Source organism: Carcharhinus amblyrhynchos, chromosome 5, assembly GCF_965287045.1.
Source record: "Carcharhinus amblyrhynchos chromosome 5, sCarAmb.v2.hapA, whole genome shotgun sequence".
NCBI classification, from domain to species: domain Eukaryota; kingdom Metazoa; phylum Chordata; class Chondrichthyes; order Carcharhiniformes; family Carcharhinidae; genus Carcharhinus; species Carcharhinus amblyrhynchos.
Genome location: NC_137328.1, coordinates 108,728,590 through 108,752,358, shown reverse-complemented (window position 1 = coordinate 108,752,358; position 23,769 = coordinate 108,728,590). Strand labels below are relative to the sequence as shown.

Genomic DNA, 23,769 nt, shown 5'->3' with positions numbered 1-23,769 from the left:
TCATGTTTAACTAAACCCATTTCCTTGAACAAGTTTTTGACTCCTCCATCTGATCCCTCCAAATGGCTCTGATAACTCAGTCGGCAGTGCATGGGAAGAGGAGCACACACAATTCTGAGTCAGAAAATTGTGGGTTCAAATCCTGGTCCAGGATGGCGTCGTGGCTTTATCACGTGACTATTAATCCAGAAACTCAGCTACTGCTCTGGTGACCCGGGTTCAAATCCTGTCACGGCAGAATTTGAATTCAATGGAAAAGAAATGTGGAATTAAGAATCTACAGATGACCATGAAATCATTGTCGATTGTCGGAAAAACCCATCTGGTTCACTGATGTCCTTCCTTTAAGTAAGGAAATCTACCATCTTTACCAAGTTTGGCCTACATGTGACTCCAGAAGCACAGCAATGTGGTTGACTCTCAACTGCCCTCGGGCAAGTAGGGACGGATAATAAATGCTGGCCAGTTAGCGACATCCATGTCTCACGAATGAACAAAAATCAAACTGGGGAAGTGCTGCAGTGTTCAAGGTGCTGTCTTTCAGACGGAGACGTCAAGCAGGTTTGGTCATTATTCCACTGTTGTTTGTGGGAGTTTCCAGAGTGCTGTGTTTCCTACACTACAATAGCAACTAAGCTTCAAAAATTGACTGTAAAGCACTTTGGGACATGATGAAAGGTGTAATATAAATGCAAATCTCCCTTTACGTTTTAACAGAAAAGATCTGTTGCCTCTACCAACACCCCCATCTGACTTGGATCCGAAATCTGACATAACTAACAGTCTACAGAAGAATCAAGTGACGGATTCACATAAAGCATAACTACCATTTATCAATGTTTGCAAGAATCTTTGGGTACAAAACTCCCACAAGACACTGCCAACACTTCTGAAGCTTGTATATACTACAGAAAGATTTTTTTAAAAATAAAGGCCTCAGAGGAAAATAGTAAGTGAAGTAGCACTGACAAGTTAAATTCAGACTAATTACTACATGAGGAAAAGGCTTGACTGAGTATCTTGAGAGCCATACTATAATTATTGGAATTCAAAGGATACACAGAACATGCGTTCTTAAACACGTGAATTGAAATACTGAAAAGCAAAAGCACTTTGATTGCATGAGCCTGATCGTTGCTGGCATTTCAGAGCTGCCACCGGAAGAGTTACACATTAATAAACTGACATCGGTCCAAGAAAAGAACGCACTCGAGACTGAGACTGAATTGAAAGCTGTTTTGCAATCCACAGATTAGATGGAATATGAAAGCTATTATCAACAGTTCATATGCCAATTGCCGTACATAATGAAAGCCCCCAATAGGCCAGGAGGCAATCTGAGTAGATTAGACAAAATATGCAAAGAGCTTCCATTTTGCCTGCACTCGGTACATTGAAGACAAAAAGGGAGATGATTATCCAGCGTTGTTAACAGATTGCTGAAGTTGCAAAGACTTGGCCCTGGTTGCGCATCACTCAGATTATAATGAAACGGTAAACAAAAGCTAGAAGTGAAACATGTTTATTTCCCCAGAGAGCTCATTTCCTTCTCCAGGATCTTAATGGCTTGGCTTGATGGCGAGGATAAAATGATTATCATGTCATTTAGCCTTTCTGAGGGTGTCAGGTTATGACGTCTATCTGGATTGATGCATGCTATTTAAATGTATTAACTTTATTTATTAAGCTTTAAGAGGGTTTTTTTTAAACTTCTCGGAAACAAAGGGTTATTCGGAATTGATCCCTTTCCAATAATTGCTCATTTTGCTTTTGGAATATACAGCAGCCCTCTTAAATAAGAGGCAGCTGCATTATTGGAGTATTGAAATCCTTAAACACAATAAATGTTGTTGCTCTTCTGATCAGCAGTTTAGGAACCATTTCGAGCAGTACACTAACAAACACAAATACATAGAGATTAAAATTTCAATTGTTTTGTATCAGACAGGAGGTGCTCATTGAGGAACATTAAGTGTCAAGCACAATGTTTGCCCTTTTTAGGACTGAATGCAGGTGGATTTGCAGATCACTGAAAGCATACGTTTTAGATATAGATGGTGGAATTTTCCTGTCCTATCTGCCATCGGAATTGTAGCGGGCGTAACACGGACAAAGCAAAGCTCCGTTGACCTCAGGCAGGATTTTCCAGTCTTGGGGCGAGCACAAATGGAAAATGCCACCCTGAAGCTTTATAGCACAGAAAAGGCCATTTGACCAATCTGGTCTGCAACGACTCTCCGACAGAATATCTTAACCAGGCCCTCTCCCCCATCCTATCCCTATAAGCACATACACTTACCATGGCTAATCAACATAATCTACATATCTTGGGACACTAAGGGTCAATTTAGCATGGCCAATGCACCTAATCTGCACATCTTTAGATTGCAGGAGGAAACCGGAGCACCCGGAGGAAACCCATGCACACACAAGGAGAACATGCAAACTCCACACAGTCATCAGAAGCAGGAATCAAAACTCAGATTCTTGGAGTCTGAGGCAGCAGTGCTAACCACTGTGCCACCTTGCCGCCCAACATATGGGGAAAGGATTTTGCATTTTCCTATTCTTAAATCTCACACAGAGACAAGATTGATTTGTGGTAGAAGTACCCCACTTTTAAATAGCCACACCAAAGCCAACGCACATCCAGAAACAAAGAATTTATTAAACCCAAGTTAAAGAACAATCCATGAAAAAATTAAAGACAATGATTAATTAACAAATTGCTTATTTTTTTCTGCCCAGTGGCCACAATCACTGGAAGTTCATTCTACAGGAAGAGATTAATTCCCTCAAGTACAGGGGCATAGGTTTAAAGGAGATGTATGAGACAAGTTTCTTACACAAAGGGTGGTGGGTGCCTGGAACTCTGCCAGGAGAGGTAATGAAAGCAGATATGATAGTGACTTTTAAGGGGCTGTCTTGACAAATACACAAATAGGATAGAAATGGAGAGATATGGTCCCCAGAAAGGTAGGGAGTTTTAGTTGAGTCGGGCAGCACAGTCGATGCAGATTTGGAGGGCCAAAGGGCCTGTTCCTGTGCTGTAATTTTCTTTGTTCTTTGTATAGGCACTTTCAGAGAAACAAAGAGAGAAAAATGCAAAATAGAAATACAACGGTCAACCAAACAGAATGGAACCCAGCCAGATTCAGAATGAGATGGGGATATAAAGGGTAAAGTTATGACTTGCATTCCTTTCAGTGTAGAAGACCAGGTGGGTATCCAACAGTAGTGTTTAAAATGCTAAAAAGATTTGACGGGAGAGAAACTGGCCAGAATTTTCAGCTGTTCACATCAGCGGGATCTTCTGATCCACTGACAGCGCATCTTGATGGCATGAGGTGCAGTCAATAGGAAATCCCATTGATAATGGCGAGACCAGAACTACTTCTGCCAGCTACCATGAGTAATAGGTTGCGGAGAGGCCAGAAAATCCTCACCACTATTTCCACTGGTGGGAGAGTCCAGAACAAAGAGGCATAAATATAAATTCAGAGCCAGGCCATTCAGGGGTGAAATGAGGAAACGCAGCTTCTCACAACAGTAGAAGAGATCTGGAAAAGTCTTCCCCTGGTAGGCTGTAGATGCTGAGCTAATTTAAACTGTGTGGCCAAAACAGCATATTGTTACATTAGTAATAGTTCAAAGAGTCATATGGATTGATTTCCTCCATCCGTATTAATTTTTACTCATTCACGGGGCATGGTCTTCACTGGTTGGGCATTTATTGCCCATCCCTCATTGCTTGAGGGCTGTTGAGTATCTTTAAATGCAAGATGGTTTGCAGGCAATTACTGTCTGGGATGACTGATTCATCGGCCCCCAAATCCCACTGGAGTTCTTTGCCACAATTTTGTCAGGAAGCCAGTGGAAAACCCAGGGATATAGCATAAACAACTCAACCAAAGTCTGACCTAGGGTTCACATTTTTGAGAGGAGGCATCATTTTAAAAAGCTCTGGGTGGCTACCCACACCACAAGGGGTGCATCTGCCCAAGAGGCTGCAAACCGCAACAGAACGTGCTAGTTACAGGAAGGGCAGTGCTGTTCTTACCCACATGCGGTCATCAACCCTGTTGCTTAAGGGAAGCAGAAAGAAACATTTGAGAGCATCTAGGTGTCCAGGCTAAATCTGGAAGCCCAATAAGGCGTACAAGATGATCACAGGGTTAGATAGGGTGGATAGTGAAAGCCTTTTTCCTCGGATGGTGACGGCTAACATGAGGGGACTTAGCTTTAAATTAAGGGGTGGTAATTTTAGGATGGATGTCAAAGGTAGGTTCTTTACTCAGGGTAGTAAGGGCGTGGAATGCCCTGCCTGCAGCAGTTGTGGACTCGCCAACTGTAAGGGCGTTCAAATGGTCAGTGGATAGGCAAATGGATAACATTGGAATAGTTTAGGTTAGAGGGCCATTAGATTGGTTCCACTGGTCGGCACAACATCGAGGGCCGAAGGGCCTGTACTGCGCTGTAATGTTCTATGTTCTAGAACTCCTAGGAAAGGTCGGGACTTTGCCTTATTCCTGCCTTCCCGTGAAACATAAGATTTCTGGTGACTAATGACTTACCAAAGATTTATTTGTGCAAACACAGAAAACAACTACATGTACATACAGAACAAGTTGAAGCACAATAGCAGCTCAGTGTTTACCGCAAAAATATAGATTGTACCATATTTGGGATACTTGCACTGATCCATCTGAATCATTTAGAATATAGGCTATCATTAGCTTCATGTTTATATGACATCAGCTTAAAAGACTAAGAACAAAAAAAAACTTTGTAAGTATGGAAGTAGAAAATGACATTCTCCAGGATGCATCTTCGTGGCAAAGCTATTGAAGCAGGCTGGGATATTCCTAACAACTTCCACTTCTGTTTATTGAATCAAAATCAATGGTAATTGTTTTACTCTTTGGAGTAAATTGGCTGCAAAACAAAAGAAAGAAGTAGGTTGGTACATATATATGGTTTTAGTTTTTAAATCAACGCACACAGATACGTATATTACATACTATTTATTCATTCATGGGTCTGAAAACATGACCTTGACTCATTGCCTGCTAATGTTTCAAGTCTATTCGGTTCTAATGAAAGTTCACTGATCTGTAACGTTAGTCTCAGACTTACAGAGGTGATAGGGGTTTTGGCCACTGGCTGGAGAGCTGGCGAGAGCCCAGTATCGCCTCTTTGGAAAGGACTGATGAGTTTTGCTCCACTCAGGCACTTTGATCGGTCAGTGGTGGACTTTGCCTTGGAATCAGAGGGTTCGCTCATTGAGAGCTATTGAACAACAGCACCACTGGGGAGGCAGTGGCAGCTGTTGGCAAGACATCGACCTAAGGCATCCCCCCACCAACATCTCCCTCCACCCAAGACCACTTCTGCATGGTATGCCCCCCGCTGACTTAATGCCAGCGATGAAGACCATCCACAGGTCTTCCTGCTGTGGACTTAAATTGGAGACGGTTGGGTCCTAGCCTTACAATTGATTAAATGCCCCATGCTACCCAAATCCGCCACAGGGAGGGCAGAGGATTCCAGCTGTTAACAGTTTCTCTCTCCACAGATGCTGCAAGTCTTGCTGTGTACTTTCAACATTTTCTGCTTACGCAGTCATCAGAACTCCCTGCTTTTTCTATTTTGTTAAGCAACTTAACAAAGCTGCCTGCCAACTCAACCGGCGCTTCATTTATGGAAAGGATTTGTCACGGGGGAGTTAATTTACACCAAAACAGAAAACGAGAGAATGTGGACTCAGTGATTTAACCACGTCACTGAATCACAATGGCAGCCCTTTGGGGTTGACATCATAGGGCTAATTCCAGTGGAAGCACTATCACAATGCGGTCTGGCTGGCTGCAGCTTGTCAAATCCACATTAATACGGTGGGTTGGATTCACTAAGATGCAAACAGCTGTCTGAAGCTCTGTGAAACTGACATAATATGAAGACCCCCACAAGGCAGCAATGTTAAAACTGTCTTCTGGAGCCTTTACAAGCAGGTGAAGAACTCATCCCTAGGCCGGAATGAAATGTCAGCCCTGACAATAAAAGGCCACAACAATCTGTCTATACCTCTGGGAGGTGGCTGTAGCGTGAGCGGACTATCGATCTTTGTTCATTGCACGAGTCCAAGTTGGAAAGCTCTTCATTCGTTCTGAATGCGGAACCCGCACACACTCGATCAATACTTTCAAGTCTCAACCAAATAAAAACTCACTTTGTAGAACTATTGTTTAAAAACCAGAGGTAATGTGGAATTTTGTACGATGAGCCAAATAGTTCACTTTTAATATTCATTCAAAAAATCCAAACATTCGCCAGGAGCTCTTGCCAATCTGTTCAATTTTAAGTTTGTTTATTATTAGTCACAATAGGCTTACATTAACACTGTAATGAAGTTACTATGAAAATCCCCTAGTCGCCACACTCCGGTGCCTGTTTGGCTTCACTGAGGGAGAATTTACCACCGCCAATACACCTAACCAGCACATTTTTTGGACTGTGGGAGGAAACCAGAGCACCCAGAAGAAACCCATGCAGACATGGGGAGAATGTGCAAACTGCACACAGACAGTGACCCAAGCCAGGAATCAAATCCAGGACCCTGGCGCTGTGAGGCAGCAGTGCTAACCACCGTGCCACTTTGTTGCCCCATCTGAAAGTGTTCTCACAAACTGCAATTAAAATGCAGACTCAGCCGATGTGAATTTGTCAATGAGCAGGGTTTAAAAGGGAGGAATTGCATGCCAAAGGAAGAGGGCAAACAGTTTTGTTTGCAACAAAATCTGCAAAATTTACAACGGAGAACAACGGATTTCAATTAAATGTTTTGACCACTTGACGCTTTCTCTTCCCCACTCAGAGAGGGGCCTCAGGAAGAAACTGAAATGTCCACATCAGCTTTCTGTGCAATGCAGCTATTTATGCTACAGACTTATCTTGCACTAACACCTTAAAGTAGAGAACTGTGATCTGAGGAAAGCATCTTAGTGCCTGACATTACTTACATGGAGCTACCTTTTGTGTTTAATCTCATCAACCGGACTAGTGTTGGTGCTGGGGCGAAGAAAATCCTCTGTACACATTGGGGCACTTCATCTTCCCATGTGAGTAAAATCAAAAGATGAAGCACCGCTCATATAGTGCAACTCATAGCAACAAACCTCACAGATCGAACGCAGGACGCTTCAGAAATAACAGATTTGAGGAACCATCAAATGGACAGGCAGATTCTCTCGAGACTAAGCTGAATTTCAAACACACAACCTTGCTGCGAGTGTGCAGCATTGAGGTATTACACATTTCTGCTGTAAGTGATACCTATACGAGGCAGCAAGTTCATCAAATAATTTACAAGCCCATCAATTCCCATTCTAGGGCCTGGGCATGGTTAGCATTTCTGCCTCAGTGTCAGGGACGCAGGTTCGATTCCCATCATGGATCTGCGTGGGTTTCTTCTGGGTGCCCCAGTTTCCTCTCACAATCCAGATATGTGCAGGTTAGGTGGATTGGCGATGCTAAATTGCTTCTTGGTGTCAGGGAGACTCGTTTGGAAAAATGCATGGGGTTATGGGGATAGGGTCTGGGTGGGATGTTGATCGGTGCAGACTCGATGGGTCGCATGGCCGCATTCTACATTGTAGGATTCTAGGGCTCATTTGGAATGAGGTATGATCATCTTGATGTCGCCTAGTTGGATGTATCTCAAACTTAGAATAATAAATACATCTTTATATGTGCAAACTGCTGTTAATTTGTCCAATCATTTAGCTTGCCACTACCATGTTCCTGATGTTTAGAGTTGGTTTAAAGGTTATTATAGGAAAGTTCAGCAGTGCGTTGCTTTTAAAAAAAAACAATGGGGCCCAGGAATATAAGAAGTCACTCATAAGTACAGTACAGAACTCAGGAGAAAATTTCTCCCCCAGAAAGTGGTTAGAATGTGGAACTTGCTACTACTAAGATTAATCATAGAGTGCAGAAGAGGCCTTTCAGCCCATCAAATCTGATTTGTTGAGGAGAAGAGCAGAGATGGATTTTAGGGGAAACTAGATGAGTGCATGAGGGAGAAAGAAATTGAAAGATACGTTGCTTGCACTGGGTGCATTAGGTTGTGAAAATAGAGTACAAACAGTGACACAGAACTCAGTCCCAATAGCCTATTTGTGTGCTGTAAATAGTACGTAAGATAATATATGCATACTAGCCAGAAACACAAGAAGAAAGCACAAAAGCAGGGAAGCTCAAAGTAAACTTGTGAGCGTTTAATTCAAGTGGAACAGGGATGGCAAGAAGAATCAGTATAGATACAAGGGTAAGGGAAAGGAGTGTCAATATCAGCATGAGGAAGCTGTGTACAATTCCACAGCAGAGGAAAAGCAGCAGCAAACATACTTGAACTGACAGAGAAAAGCAAATCTATGGAGAATGTGCTAAGAATAAAGTCAATCCAGCTGGTGTGGAATAGTTTTATTATATTTTTTAAAAAGGGGAGAATGCAGACGGCTTCTTGACGGTTTAGAATTTTTCACAAGTCGGCCAAAGGCAGAATGTGCGATGCCTCCCTCACTGGGTTGTAAAGCACTGCATCCTCAAATGGAGAGCGAGCTGCGGTCTGCACGATGTGCGTTTCTCACAGCTCATGTCACCTGAAGCATACAGGCAAAGGAACTCAGAAGCTGCAGAAAGCTCCACAGAGGATTAGTGATACAGCTGGAAGGTATTAGGAAATTGTGGTTTGATGGAGTAAATGTAACGGGCTAAAAGGAACTAGGTCAAATTAATGTCAAGAGATCATCTGACAGAAACGTTCCCAGACACTTTAAAGGATACAATTGCTTGGCCTGGAGTGCAGCGCCTCAAATCAGTTAGGCGAATGAACTGATTTATTTTGTGGCCTCAGAACTGCCAGGATAGCATCAAGAGAGGCTGGGGAGGGGAGAGGGAGACAGATGGACAGTGCTGGATTGGAAACCTGAGTCATGTGATCAATCTTTCATACCATGAGCAGTTCGTGAAACAGAACATCACCTCATTAAAATCGTAAACCACAATCCGTGACAATTTTGTGACTGTATTAAATCTGTCACTTAATGCCACTTCAGCATGTAAAAGGTTATCACAGAATCCCTGCAGTGCAGAAGGATGCCATTGAACCCATCAGGTCTGCACTGAGTCTCTGACAGAATATCTTTCCCAGGCCCTCTCCTCCACTCTATCCCCGTAACTCCATCTAATTCATCTAACCTACAAAACTTGGGACACTAAGGAGCAATATCGCACGGTCAATGTGTCTAACCAGCACGTCTTTTGGACTGTGGGAGGAAACTGGAGCACCCGGAGGAAACTTATGCAGACACGGGGAGAACGTGCAAAGTCACACAGTCACCCAAGGCTGGAAACAAGGCTGGGTCCCTGGCACTGTGAGGCAGCAGTGCTAACTAACCACTGTGCATGCCGCCCATATATAAAATGTTATGTATAATATTAGTGCAGTGACGCATTATTTCTGCAAATAGCTCTTCTTTGACTTATTTTTGAAGTTGTATGTGGAGCTTAGACTACAATGCTGCATGCCATCTACTTACCTGCATGCTACACCAGCCATGCCCAACATACGCCTGGAAGCCTGCATTTCTGGTTTGTCATGGTACTTGTCTGACATGTAAATGACTTTTTGTATGCCTGCAGAGAAAAATAAACAAAGCACATTTGAGATACCTAGTGGAATTTCAAACTAGGGCAGAGAAAATTGGGCCAGCATTAATACCCAAGGGCAGCAGGCACTTCTCACTTCACTCCACCATGACCCCAACCCCACTCCGTGTCTTCCCTTGGAGCCCTCTTCCACTCCATCATGCCATCCTAACACCCCTCCAAACCCCACAACGATCCTCAACGACTCGTTTGCATGCAATGTTGTCTTTATCGAGAAGATAGGACTTTATTTTTTAAAGGTTTTATGCTAATGAGTATGAGTTATTGGAAACCAGCACACGGCAGCACAAGACTCACAGCCTCAAACACACCTCAGACTTGATCTCAACCCGCAGTTGGGAAATCAAAATCTCTCCTCTCACCTAATTCAGTCACTTCCATTTCAGATTTCTAGCATCCGCAGTCTTTTGCTTTTACTTTAGGGTTTGATTCATTGCCATTTCTCTTTCAGAAATGCCTTCCCTGAAGATGAACTGCTCTTTTCTCTGACAGGATTTTCGATTTTCTCTTTCACCATGTTTGCCTTTGTTGCTTTCCCGTTGCCTCCTGCTGTTTGATAAGGTGTTTATACCTTTGTCAAATCTCTTCTAGCTCCCTGACCTTCCATTTTACTCCACCTGCCCCACCCTCTCCTCAACAGTATAAAATCCTTCACATTTCTCCCTCTCTACAGCTCTGAAGAAGTCATATGGCATTGAAATATTAACCCTGTTTCTTCTCTCCACAGATGCTGCCAGACCTGCTGAGTTTTATCAGCATTTTCTGTTTTAATTTCAGCTACCGCACCCACAAACTGCATTCCTGCTCTTGAGGGCTCCATAAAATCCTCCCCCATTCAAACACATTGCAGTGTCCTCCTCTAGCATATTCTCTCAATCCCAAAGCCTATTGTACTCGTTTCCAAGGTATTATCTTGTTCTCACATCCCACTTGTGTTTTTTCTTCATCCCCTCCTTGTTTCTTCTACAAAGTATAAATTATTGAAACTGTTGAAGAATCATTGATCTTTAAATCAATCAGCTCATTGTGTACCAACACAATAACACACGAATAACATAATGTGAGTAATCTAACAAAGCTGCGGCATCTGCTTGCAGCTGAATTGAACAGTCCCTAACTGAAATTTTAGATTATTTTTCTCTCTGCGGGTGTTCTGTGAAGTTCCAGCATTTGTATTTTTTTCCTTCAGTGTTTTATCTCTGACTTGAGTGACTAACAGTCGGATTTTCACAGCTTTTACATCACAGCATTGATGGAGAACGTTAGGGGCTGATTTTCAACTGCTTGTCATTGTTCACCAATATAGAAGCAATCCCATGCGAGGTTCCCTGTGATTTATGCACATTTGTCACAATGGCACTTGGGACATCTGCTCCGGGCTGGAGAGGAACTTGCAGTGGGATGGGGAGGATCTAGTGGTTGTGATCCATGTAGGAACCAATGACATAGACAGGATGAGGAAGGAGGTTCTGCATAGTCAGTATGAGGAACTAGGCACCAAATTAAGAAGCGGGACCTCAAAGGTAATAATTTCTGGATTATCACCTGAGCCACATGCAAATCAGCATGGGACAAATAAGATTAGAGAGATGGATACGAGGCTGAAAGACTGGTGTGGGAGAAGTGGGTACAGGTTCATGGGGCAATGGCACCAGTACAGGGGAAAGTAGGATTTGTACCACTGGGATGGTGTACATTTGAACCCTGCTGGGATGGATGTTCTTGTCAGCCGCATAGCTAGGGAAGTAAAGAAAGTTTTAAACTGAACAGTGGGAGCAAGCAATTAAATTTGGGAAAATGTAGTATACCAAGAGTAGAGACAAGGCAAGAGAGGCAGGTCCTAATATAGGAAGTGAAAAACAGACTGTGGCAGAGAGGGACAGAGAGTAGAAATCTAAGAGTAAATTAGCAGGTTAGGCTAGGTGCTACAAAAATAAAGAACAAAACTGAAGGCTTTGTATTTAAATGCACACAGCATTCAAAAAACAGATTCACTGGCTGTGTAAATGGAAATTAATAAGTATAGTCTGATAGCCATTACAAAGACATGGCTACAGGATAATATAGATTGGGACCTAAATTTTGAGAGGTATGTGACATTTAGGAAGTGCAGGAAGTTAAGAAAAGGTGGAGCAACTGCTCTGTTAATGAATGACAGTAATAACACATTACAGAGAGATGACACAAGTTCCAGACATCAGGATGTAGAAGCAGTTTGGGTTAAGGTAAGAAATGAAAAAGATAAGAAGCCACTTGTAGGAGTAGTGTAGAAATCCTGTAATTATAACCGCATGGTAGGACAGAGTGTAAAAGAAGATAATGGGAGCTTGTCAGAAAGGCAAGTGATAATCATGGGGGATTTTAATCTACATATAGACTGGAAAAATTAGATGGCCAAAAGTAGCATAGATGAGGAGCTCATTGAATGTTTTCAGGTAAAATTTTTTGGAATAGCATGTTATGGAGCCAACCAGAGAGCAGGCTATACCAGACCTGGAATTGGGCAATGAGGTAGGATTCATTGATAATTAATTGATGGGTAAAGGCACCCCGAGGTAGCAAAGATCACCAAATAATTGAATTTTACATTCAGTTTGACATGATCCCATATGGGAGACTTATAGGGAAGTGCACATTGGATGCAGGGTTATTTGATAAAATGGATTCAAAATTGGCTCAATTGTAGGAGAAAGAGGGTGAGACAGAAGGTTGCTTTACTGACTGGACGCCAGTGTTAAATTGCGTACAACAGGGATCTGTGCTGGGTCCCCTATCATTCGTCATTTATATTAATGACATCGACGACAATGTGGGGGGTAGGAATAGTAAGTTTGTGGATGAAATAAAAGACTGACTGGGTGGTTAACAGTGAAGTTTAGTGCCTTGGGCTACGGAAAGGTATAGATGGGATGATCAATTGGGCAGATAAGTGGCAGATGGAATTTCACCCTGAAAAATGTGAGATGATACACTTTAGAAGGAGTAATTTGACAAGGAAATATTCAACAAATGGCATGACACTAGAAAATTCTGAGAAACAAAGGAACCTTGGCGTGTTTGTCCATAGATCTCAAAAGAAAGAAGGGCATATTATTGGGGTGGCGATTGCATTACAGGGGGTGCCGGGGAGATTCACCGGGATGCTGCCTGGGATGGAACATTTATGTTACGAAGAAAGGTTGGATAGGTTTGGGCTGTTTTTGTTGGAGCAGAGAAGACTGAGGTAAACAAGAATATGAGGGACATGCACAGAGTGGATAGGACGCTGCTGTTCCCCTCAGTTGAAGGGTCAGTAACGAGGGGACACAAGTTGAAGGTGAGGGGCAGGATTGGAAAAAATAAAAAGAACATGAAAAAAATGACAAAAAGATTTTTGAGGAAAAATAGAACACAAGAGGAAGCTAGGCAGTAATATAAAGACGGTCATAAAGAAAATGGTAAACGCCATTATTATAGATGTTATAGCAGAGCACTTGGAAAACTGCAAGGTAAACAGGCAGAGTCAACATGGTTTTGTGAAAGGGAAATCATGTTTTACCAATTTATTGGGGTTCTTTGAAAGAGTTACTTGCATTATGCATAAAGAGGAACCGGTGGATGTACTATATTAGATTTCCAGAAGGCAACTGATAAGGTACCACATAAAAGGTTCTTGCGCAAAATAAAAGCTCATGGTATAGGGGTAATATTGGCATGAATAGAAGATTGGCTAGCTAACAGGAAACAGAGAATTGGCATCAATGGATTTTTTTTGGTTGGCAAGATGCGACAAGTGGTGCGCCACAAGGGTCAGTATTGGGCCCTGAATTTTTAACAATTTATCTCAATAACTTGATGAAAGGATTGAAGGTATGTACGGTTGCTAAATTTGTTGACGACACAAAGATAGGAAAATAAATTGTGAAGAGGATGTATGAAGGCTACAGAGGAAAGTAGATTAAATGAGTGCGCAAAAATCTGGCAAATGGAGTACAATATGGGCAAATGTGAAACTGTCCATTTTGGCAGCAAGAATAAAAAAGTTTATTATCTAAATGGTGAGAGATTTATCAGCTCCAAGGCGCAGAGGGATCTGGGTGTCCTTGCACATGAATTACAAAAGTAATTAGGATAGCTAACAGAATGTTATTGTTTATTCTGAGGGGAATGATGTCCAAAGATGAGCAGGTTACATTGATTAGCCAGGATAAATTGCCCCCTTAATACCAGGCTTCAGTTGTACAGGGCATTGTTGAGACATTTGGAGCATTGTGCACAGTATTGGTCTCCTTAAATAAGGAAAACTGTAAATACATCAGAAGTAACTCAGAGGAGGTTTACTAGACTAATATAAAGAACGGGTAGTGTTGTAACTTTGAGTCCTCAAATGCTTTGTTAAAAAGAGCATCTTATTTATTTAAATAAATAACAAAGTTTAACAAAACAGTAGTAAACAACGAAAACAGGAGCATTGGAACAAGTCTGGACTTGCAGGACTCTCTTGCAGACTGAAGCCCCACCCAAGCTCAGAAGAGACGAAGGCTGATATGAACATTGCAACATTCTCTGTCTTAAATTTCGATCCTCTGTTAGGACAGAAATACAACAAAAGTAACGTCTTAACTATATGAAAGTCTGTCAGAAGCTTTGCGGTTGCGTTGCGATCTACGCAATCTGTACATGCACATTCCTCTTCCTCCTCCAAGCAGAGTCTACCGGCAAACCTGGAAACACTTCCTAGTGAACGTCCAGTGCAACATGACCTTCTGCCATGTTATCTATAATGGTTGCTGACTCTGAAACATTTCCTGACTCGGGAGTCATACCTCAAGTGAATATGGTCTTGGTGTATGTGAACAACTCTTCCATTTTGCAATCTCCCTACCCAAGATACTGAACAACTTTGGTTTGAAACAATTCCCGATAACCACCACTGGGTACTGCCAAAACATCTGACGCAAATCTAATCTTGTGGTTTGAACTGCCTCTCTTTGGAATGGAAATCATGTCCCTCCTCCTGCTTCTCTTGTCCCTTGCTTGCTTTCACTCTGAAATCTGGATGAAGCAGGTCCCGGTGAAACTTCAGCTTCTGACTGAACAACAATCCCGCAGGAGAGAGCCCAGTTGTGGAGTGTGGCATGATATAAGAACGTAAGAACTAGGAGCAGGAGGCCATCTGGTCCCTCAAGCCTGCTTCGTCATTCAATAAGATCATGGCTGATCTTTTTGTGGACTCATCTCCGCTTACCCGCCCATTCACCGTAACCCTTAATTAGTTTACTGTTCAAAAATTTATCTATCCTTGCCTTAAAAACATTCAAAGAGGTAGCGTCAACTGCTTCACTAGCAGGGAATTTCACAGGTTCACAACCCTTTATGTGAAGAAGTTCCTCCTCAACTCAGTCCTAAATTTGCTTCCCCTTATTTTGAGGCTATACCCCCTAGTTCTAGTTTCACCCGCCAGCAGAAACAACTTCCCTGTTTCTATCTTATCTATTCCCTTAATAATCTTATATGTTTCTATAAGATCTCCCCTGATTCTTCTGTGTTTCGATGAGTATAGCCCCAGTCTACTCAGTCTCTCCTCATAAGCCAACCCTCTCAACTCCAGAATCAACCTAATGAATCTCCTCTGCACCCCCTCCAGTGCCAGTATATCCTTTGTCAAGTAAGGAGACCAAAACGGTACACAGTACTTCAGGTGTGGCCTCACCAGCACCTTATACAGCTGCAACATAACCTTGCTGTTTTTAAATTCCATGCCTCTTGCAATAAAGGACAAAATTCCATTTGCCTTCTTAATTATCTGTTGCACATGCAAACCAACTCCTTAAAATTCCTGCACAAAGACATGCAGGTCTCTCTGCACAGCAGCGTAGTGCAATTTTTACCATTTAAATAATAGTCCATTTTGCTGTTATTCCTACCAAAATGGATGACCTCACATTTACCAACATTGTACTCCATTTACCATGCTCTTGCCCACTCTCTTAGATTATCTATATCCCTTTGCAGACTTTCAGTGTCCTCTGCATACGTTGATCTGCCATCCATCTTAGTTGTCATCTGCGAATTTTGACACACTACACCTGGTCCCCAACTCCAAGTCATCTATGTAAATGAAATAAAAATTTTGAGAGCTTTGTTATTTAAGTATCACTTTCCATTCTCTTCAATCCCTTCGGTTGATTCCAGGGATGGCGGGTGTAATGAGGAGATACTGACTAGCTTAGGATTGTTTTCGCTGGAGTTCAGACGAATGAGGGGAGATCCCATAGAGATTCTATATAAAATTCTACAAGTAGGTGCAGGGAGGATGTTCTCAATGGGGGGGGGGGGGGGGGGGAGTCCAGAACCAGGGGTCACGGTCTGAATATTCAGAGTAGACCATTTAGGACAGAAGAGAAGACACTTCTTCACCCAAAGAGCGTTGAGCCTGTGGAATTCATTACCACAGGAAGTAGCTGATGCCAAAACATTGAATGTATTCAAAAGGCAGCTGGATACAGCAGTTGGGGTGAATGGGGTCAAAGGTTATAGAGAAAAAGCAGGATTAGGCTATTGAGTTAGACGATCAGCATGATCTTAATGAATTCAGAGCAGGCTCAAATGGCCTCCTTCTGCTCCTAAGTTCGATGTTTCTATGCTTCCTTCAGATTTTAAACAGCTCTCTGCAAAACCACTCAAAGCTGGATGTAATGGCGCAGTGTGCACACAGCATATACCATTCTTTTGCATGCATTTCTGAAACACCTTGCTTGTAAACTGAGTGTCATTATCTGAAACAAGCGAATCTGGTAACCTATGGGTTACAAAAAAATTGATGTAGTTTCTCTATTGTCACAGGAGCTATAATTATTACTCATATGTGTTTCCATATCATTTCGAATGCACATCTACCATGACCAAAAATATGTGTTTCATGAAAAGTCCTGCAAAGTCAACATGCTGTTTGGGCCTCAGCCTGTCAGGCCACTCCAAAGTCTTACCATGCAATGTACTCAGTTCATCCTTGAATACGCCTGAATACTTCTTAACAACGTCCTCGGTCAGCATTATGTGCTTGCTGTCACCCCAGTTCAACTGAATTTTGCTGAGCCAATTATACACTAACATACCCGGCCTCTTCCTACTGCCACATGAAGGTGTAAGTATGTTCCTCTGTTTGCTTCAAGCTTTCCGCAAGCACAAGAACACGTGTGCAGGAAACTCTTGCAGTCCGAAGTCCTGTCCAAAGCTCGTACAGGCTCAGAAGTGAGAAGGGCTCACAAGAACATTCTGTAACAGGGGTAGGTTGTCTTCTGAGGTTAGCAAGATTAGGTCTGCATTCACTAGAGTTGAAAAAAATAAAACGTGACGATCGAAACTGAATCCCACCCTAGAGTTGAACTTAGTTGGATCCCCTACATCCTCTCCTTGTTTCCCTTTGCATGCTGGAGGGTTATGGCGACCTGAGCACTTACCTCCGGTATCCCCTTCGCAGGTGAGGTTGCCAGATTCTCGCTTTTATTCAGTGTTGTAAATGATGCCAGTGTGCGACATCATGCTGGCACCCACTGAATATTCAGTGAGGGTGACATCACATTCTGTAATGCCCCAGAGTAAGTGCTTGCTAATGCTACGATATGTATTAAAATGAGGTCTCACCGAATTTTCTATCCACGTTGATGATCCTGCGGACCAGGCTTTGAGTGTTTTATGAATTTTAACAAAGGAAATCTGGACTAACGATGATACATACTCTCTGCACGATCACGTGAAAATGATCCTCAACAGACTACCAAAGTGCCCTGTGGGACCAACAGCCCCAACCCTGAAGCTGCTCACAAGAAGCAGGATAGGCATTGATACTTATCCAAATAAGCATTAAATGAAAGAAGTAAGCAAATTTTGATGATTTACACAACGTTATAACTGCTGGAACCATCCAGTCACCATTTGGAAGCAAAGAATGCAGTAGATCATTTGATCAGACAGCTACTGGTTGACAATGTTTACTGTTTTTGTAATACTTATCATGAAGTCAGATTTGTGTCCTTTTCAAATAAATATTCTATTTTCCTTTGACAACTTTTTCCAGAATTTGTTTTAGGTGAAGCTGAAAAATGCCAAGATAGAAATCAGAAAACCCAAGTTACCAAACCAAAATGAAGAAAGACTTGTTATTCTAGATCGTGCCTCATGTCTCAATGCACTAACAGGCCACCATTGAATTTCATCCTTTCTGGAGGAAATGACAAAGATGGTAGATGAGGGAAACGCAGTCAATGTTGTATACATGGGCTTCGGTGAAGTCTTTGACAAGGTACCTCATTACGAAAGGTGAAGTCACACGGGACAGTTGGTAAGATGGATACAGAACTGGCTTGGCCATAGAAAACAGAGGGTAGCAGTACAGGGTTGTTTTTCTAAATGAAAGGCTGTGACTGGCAGTGTTCCACAGGGATCAGTTCTGGGACCCTTATTGCTCGAGTATATATAATTGATTTGGAAGAAAATGTAGCTCTGATGATACAAAAATTGGTGAAATTGCAGATCGTAAAGAGGATTGTCAGAGGATACAGCAACACACTCATCTGATGAAGTAGCGGCACTCCGAAAGCTTGTGCTATCAAATAAACCAGTTGGACTTTAACCTGGTGTTGAGAGACTACTTACCATGCCTAATCTGGACGAGTGCGAGATAATGCATTTTGGAAAGTCCAATGCACGTAGGAATTGTACAGTAAATGGTAGAACCCTTACGAGTATTGACAGGCAGACAGATCTGGGTGTACATGTCCATCGATCACTGGAAGTGGCAACACAGGTGGATAAGGTTGTCAAAAAAGCATACGGCAAACTTGTTTTCATCGGTCGGACCACTGAGTGTAAAAATTGGCAGGTTATGCTGCCAATTTTGTTCAGGACCTTAGTTAGGCCTCATTTAGAATACTGTGTACAATTCTGGTTGCCACACTACCAGAAGGACGTGGATGCTTTGGAGAGGGTGTAGAAGAGGTTTATCAGGATGTTGCCTGGTCTGGAGAGTACTGGCTATGAGGAGAGATTGGATAAACTCGGTTTGTTCTCACTGGAGCAATAGAGGTTGAGCAGTGATCTGACAGAGGTCTACAAGATTATGAGTGACATGATCAGAGTGGATAGCCAGATGCTCTTTCCTACGGTAGAAAAGTCAAGTACTAGGAGACATAGGTTTAAGGCACACAGAGGGTGGTGAATGTCTGGAATGCGCTACCTGGGGAGGTGGTGGGAGCAGATACGATAGCGGCATTTAAGAGGCAACTGGACAAATACACGGATAGGATAGGAATGAAAGGATGCGGACTCTAAGTGCGTATGGTTTTAGATTAGGCAGGCATCATGAGCAGCACAGGCTTAGAGAGCCCAAGGGCCTGTTCCTGTGCTGTACTATTCTTTCTTTGAATTTCTTTGACATAGAGCATAGAAAGCTACAGCACAAACAGGCCCTTTGGCCCACAAGTTGCGCTGATCATATCCCTTCCTACTAGACCTATCTATAACCCTCAATCACATTAAATCCCATATACTCATCCAGAAGTCTCTTAAAAGACCCCAACAAGTTCACCTCCACCACCACCGACGGCAGCCGATTCCACTCAGCCACCACCCTCTGAGTGAAAAACTTACCCCTGACATCTCCTCTGTACATACTCCCCAGCACTTTAAACCTGTGTCCTCTCGTAGTGACCATTTCAACCCTGGGAAATAGCCTCCGAGAGTCCACCCAATCTATACCTCTCAACATCTTATAAACCTCTATCAAGTCACCTCTCATCCTTCGTCTCTCCAGGGAGAAAAGACCTAACTCCCTCAACCCATCCTCATAAAACAGGCAACATCCTTGTAAATCTCCTCTGCACCCTTTCAATAGCTTCCACATCTTTGTTGTAATGAGGTGACCAGAACTTCACACAGTACTCCAAGTGAGTCTGACTAGGGCTTTATAAAGCTGCAGCATTATCTCCCGACTCCTAAACTCAGAAGACTAACAAAGGCTAGCGCACCATACGCCTTCTTGACCACATGTTCAGTAACTCCTGTTATGTGGACAAACATGGCAGCTTTATCCATCAAACCTGCCTCCCTATCTCTGCAACCTCCCCCAGCCTTACAACGAACCCTCTGAGACCTTCCAATCCGGGCCTCTTGTGCACCTTCGATTTCAATCCCCCATTGCCCTGTCCCAATTGGCATCTATCCTTTCAACTGTCTAGACCCAAGGTTTGGAACTTGCTCTGTAAATTCTTCTATCCTATTTCTTGAACCAACCTGTCCTAATACCTCCTTGGGTGCTTCAATGGCAAATTTTGATTGATAATGCTCACGTGCCTTTGATGCTAAATAATTGCAATTTGTCGTTGTAGTGTTCAGCAGGACACCAGGCAAACTCCCTGCTCTTTCTCGCAAGATTGAGATTGGAGCGGTACCATCCAGGTAAGCTCGTGCAACAGGCTTCGGTTTAAAAGCTCAATTAAAGTGCAGCCTTTTGATAAAACAGCTCTCCTTCAGTGCTGCACTGAAGTGTCAGCCTCAATTCTGTGCTCTTGCATCGCATTTTGAAACCTAGTCTTCTGAGCTCAAAAGATACCGTGCTCATTACTTAACAAAGCTAATTCAATACGGCACACTTTGAAACCCAAATGGTAGCTCAGAAGCAGTTGCTAAAACCCAGTCTGGACATTACTAGATGAAGTCTTCAACAGGTGGCATCTCACTTGCTTAATTCACATACAACACTCATACATTTTCTCGAGCTACATAAGGCTACAAAGAGACAGCTTAAAGAGAAATGCTGTCATCCGTAGGCGCTGATTCCAATTAGATAGAGAGAGAGATAAAGAGATCATGGCTCGATCAGAAACTAAAAAAACGTGATGATCAGAGCCACTGATTCAAGGGGCTCCAAGAGTGCAAGTGAATAACCAGTTTTAGTGGGATAGGGTGTGGTGATGGTGGCAGGGGGAACTGTGCAGAGGAAGAAATGCAAAAATGTTCCAATGAGACCACTCTTCAGTCAGATTGCACTCCACTCTGCTGGGCAAAATCTCTCACAACCAACCAACAACAGCCCCCTCCCCCACCCCCAAACCCAGTGTGACAGTTGCGGTTTCATTTTGAAATTATTAAAAGATCAAAGCGCTAGCAGATACTGAAAAGTGGTCTTGAGTTGTCAATACTGCAGAAAGCTCATCACTCACTTGACAAACAGTGTTAATGATTTATGAGGTCCATCAGACAAGTAAAATAACTCCTTTTAAATCATCCAGCACATCGCTGTAATGTTCTATTCATGCTAACTTTTTGGCGTTCAGCTGCAAAGGGCAAACAACCTTGGATTTTTACAGAGAGCTTAAAACACCAGCTCTTTGGAGAGGGGGCATTGTGGGGTGGTGGGGGGATATTTCTGTTAAGAAGAATGTCTTTCCCTTTGTAATTAATGATCTGGTAATGAAAGCTCACACTTCAATGCAGAGTTGAATTAATTAGTGTGCAAAATAGGGATTCACACATTTTACGTTCAAAGGCTGTTTTCTGGCCTCGGAACTCAATTGTTTCACATGCAAAGGTTTAACAGCAGGAGTTCCCGTTGCTTGTCCCATGTATTTTCTGTGCATTGAATCAAAACCGTCAGAAATTGTATCCCCCAGTATCAACTTTGTCAGTCTACAAACATCATTAAATGCCTTATCTGCGACAGAGATGTCAAGATAAAGGAAATAAATACAATTGTATTAATTGGTGCCATGCTTGCAAACCTCATGGCTCAGTGTCAATTGAAACATTAGGTCAAGCAGCCAGTGAGCGATTGCTATGTTGCAATGTATGCATACCAGTTTCACTTAGAACAGCCAACACAGACCAGATATAAATGCAACATGACATGAAGGAATAGTTTGGAGCCACTGCTTCAGTGGATGCGTTGGCTATGATTTTACACAATTCCCTAGATTTGATTTAACATGGTCACATGTATTAGCATACAGTGAAAAGTATTGTTTCTTGCGCGCTGTACAAAGCATACAGTTCACAGAGAAGGAAACGAGAGAGTGTAGAATGTAGTGTTACAGTCATTGCTAGGGTGTAGAGAAAGATAAATTTAATGCAAGGTAGGTCTAGTCAAAGGTCAGACGGCAGCAAAGAAGAAGCTGTCCTTGAGTCGATAGGTACGCAACCGTAGACTTTTGTTGGAACAGTCCTAGAAGAATGAAAATTCACAAATGTAACATCACAAATCAAGAAAGGGAGGGGAGGGAAAAAGGGAAGGAAGGGAAAAAGGGAGGGGAGAGAGAAAAGGGAACTACAGACCAGTTAACCTGACAGACATCAGGAAATTGCTGGAATCTATAATTAAGGAAGTCTTAACAATGCACCTAAAAAAAATATGATCAAAGTCAACAAGGTTTTTAATGAAAGGGAAGTTGTGCTTAAGAGTGTAACTAATAGCATAGATAAAAGGGAACCTGTGAATGTAGTATACTTGGATTTCTATAAGCCATTTGATTAGGTGCACGATTTGGACAGCTCGCGAGATTTTATACCCCATTTCCGAATCTGCCTGTCAAAAAAGGGAGTGGAAAATCCTGGCCCATATCTTACACAGAAACGGCCGGTTAAAAAGGATTGCTTTTAAACATGAGAATTTTACTTTTGATGCTATAACTGTTATGCTAGAAAGAAAATATTTAGCTGACAAATACTGTTATGCCTCGCACAGCTAATGTGCAATTTCTTTTTAAAACTACATTTACCGCTCTTGGCATCTCTTCCCCAGAGACAACTGTGCTGATCACAGGCACAGTGGCAGAGCAGTGGAAATGCTGCTCACTTCACACTCCCCTGAATACACAGGGTCAGAGTTAGCATCTCAACGGGCTGTGTTATTTATTGATTCCCGCTCTATCTCCCATCTTTCAGCAGCGCGCATGAAATAATATCCAATGGCTTCCTCATGACCTTTCGCCATCCACAGACAGCGTTCCACCTTCGGTTTCTTCTTTTGAAATCAAAGTATACAGAAATGAAAGGCCAAAAGAACATAAGAACATAAGAACATAAGAAATAGGAGCAGGAGTAGGCCATCCAGCCCTTCGAGCCTGCCCCGCCATTCAATAAGATCATGGCTGATCTGAAGTGGATCAGTTCCACTTTCCCGCCCTCTCCCCATAACCCTTAATCCCCTCTCTTATCAAGAACCCATCAACCCGCTTCTTAAAAATATTTAGCGAGGCAGCCTCCACCACTTCAACGGGCAGAGAATTCCAGAGATTCACCACGAATCGGGGAAGGTATCAGATAAAACAGCTGATCAACTGGGATTTGGAGCCGGGAAGCTGGGAAGTTGCCAACAACCCGGGTGAGTCCACTGCAAGCATTTGTTTGCTTCCCAATTGAAACTTAACTAGTCTTATCACTGCAGTCCAAGGCCAAATTCCTGAATCTTGTTATGTTCCCAGATGAGACCCAAAAATTTGTTAGAGTCTGGTTAATCTTTGTGTTAAAATAAAGTAAATCTGAAAGCTCAGTTACTTACTAAGAATAAAACCGAAAGATTCTCAGTTTCAAATGAACAGAAGAAAAAAAATTACGGTACAAAAATCAACAAAACAAACATTCTATATTCTTATCATATACACTAACATATAGAATTGACATGGGATAAACATGAATTAACAGGCAAACCGTGGGCGAACATACAAATGGGACACAACCAAGCCTGAGTCACCCCAATTACCCCAGCAATCCACCCAAATGTCAGAGTCACTAAAAATATTTAAGACTCCGTCTTCCTCCCAAAGGTTTTCTCTATCAAGAAGGATTCGACAGCAGATCTACTCTACTTCAGTTCCAGGTGTACAATCTTAACCCAAAAGGCACACTATTCCAGATCTCTCTCGCATCTGTTCCCAGTTCCAGCCTTTTTAATCTTCCTTTCCTGCTAAACTGACCACCTACTGAGACTGCATTCGCCCCTGTGTTGGCCAGGCTATACTCCACAGTCTAAACACAGGCATGGTCCCAGCTTCTCAGCCATGTAGC

General features: G+C 42.5%; 1 protein-coding gene across 1 annotated transcript in view; it reads right to left on the bottom strand.

Annotated features, from left to right (window-relative positions):
* Positions 1–2,648: 2,648 nt before the first annotated feature.
* dctd (dCMP deaminase) overlaps positions 2,649–23,769 on the bottom strand; it is a 50,878-nt gene continuing 29,757 nt past the window's right edge. Inside the window, exons 5-6 of the mRNA XM_080189434.1 lie at positions 9,600–9,696; positions 2,649–4,935 (exon numbers count right to left, since the gene is read on the bottom strand). Of these exons, the coding sequence (XP_080045560.1) occupies positions 4,866–4,935; positions 9,600–9,696 (167 nt within the window). The 3' untranslated portion in view covers positions 2,649–4,865. The remainder of the gene's footprint in view (positions 4,936–9,599; positions 9,697–23,769) is intronic.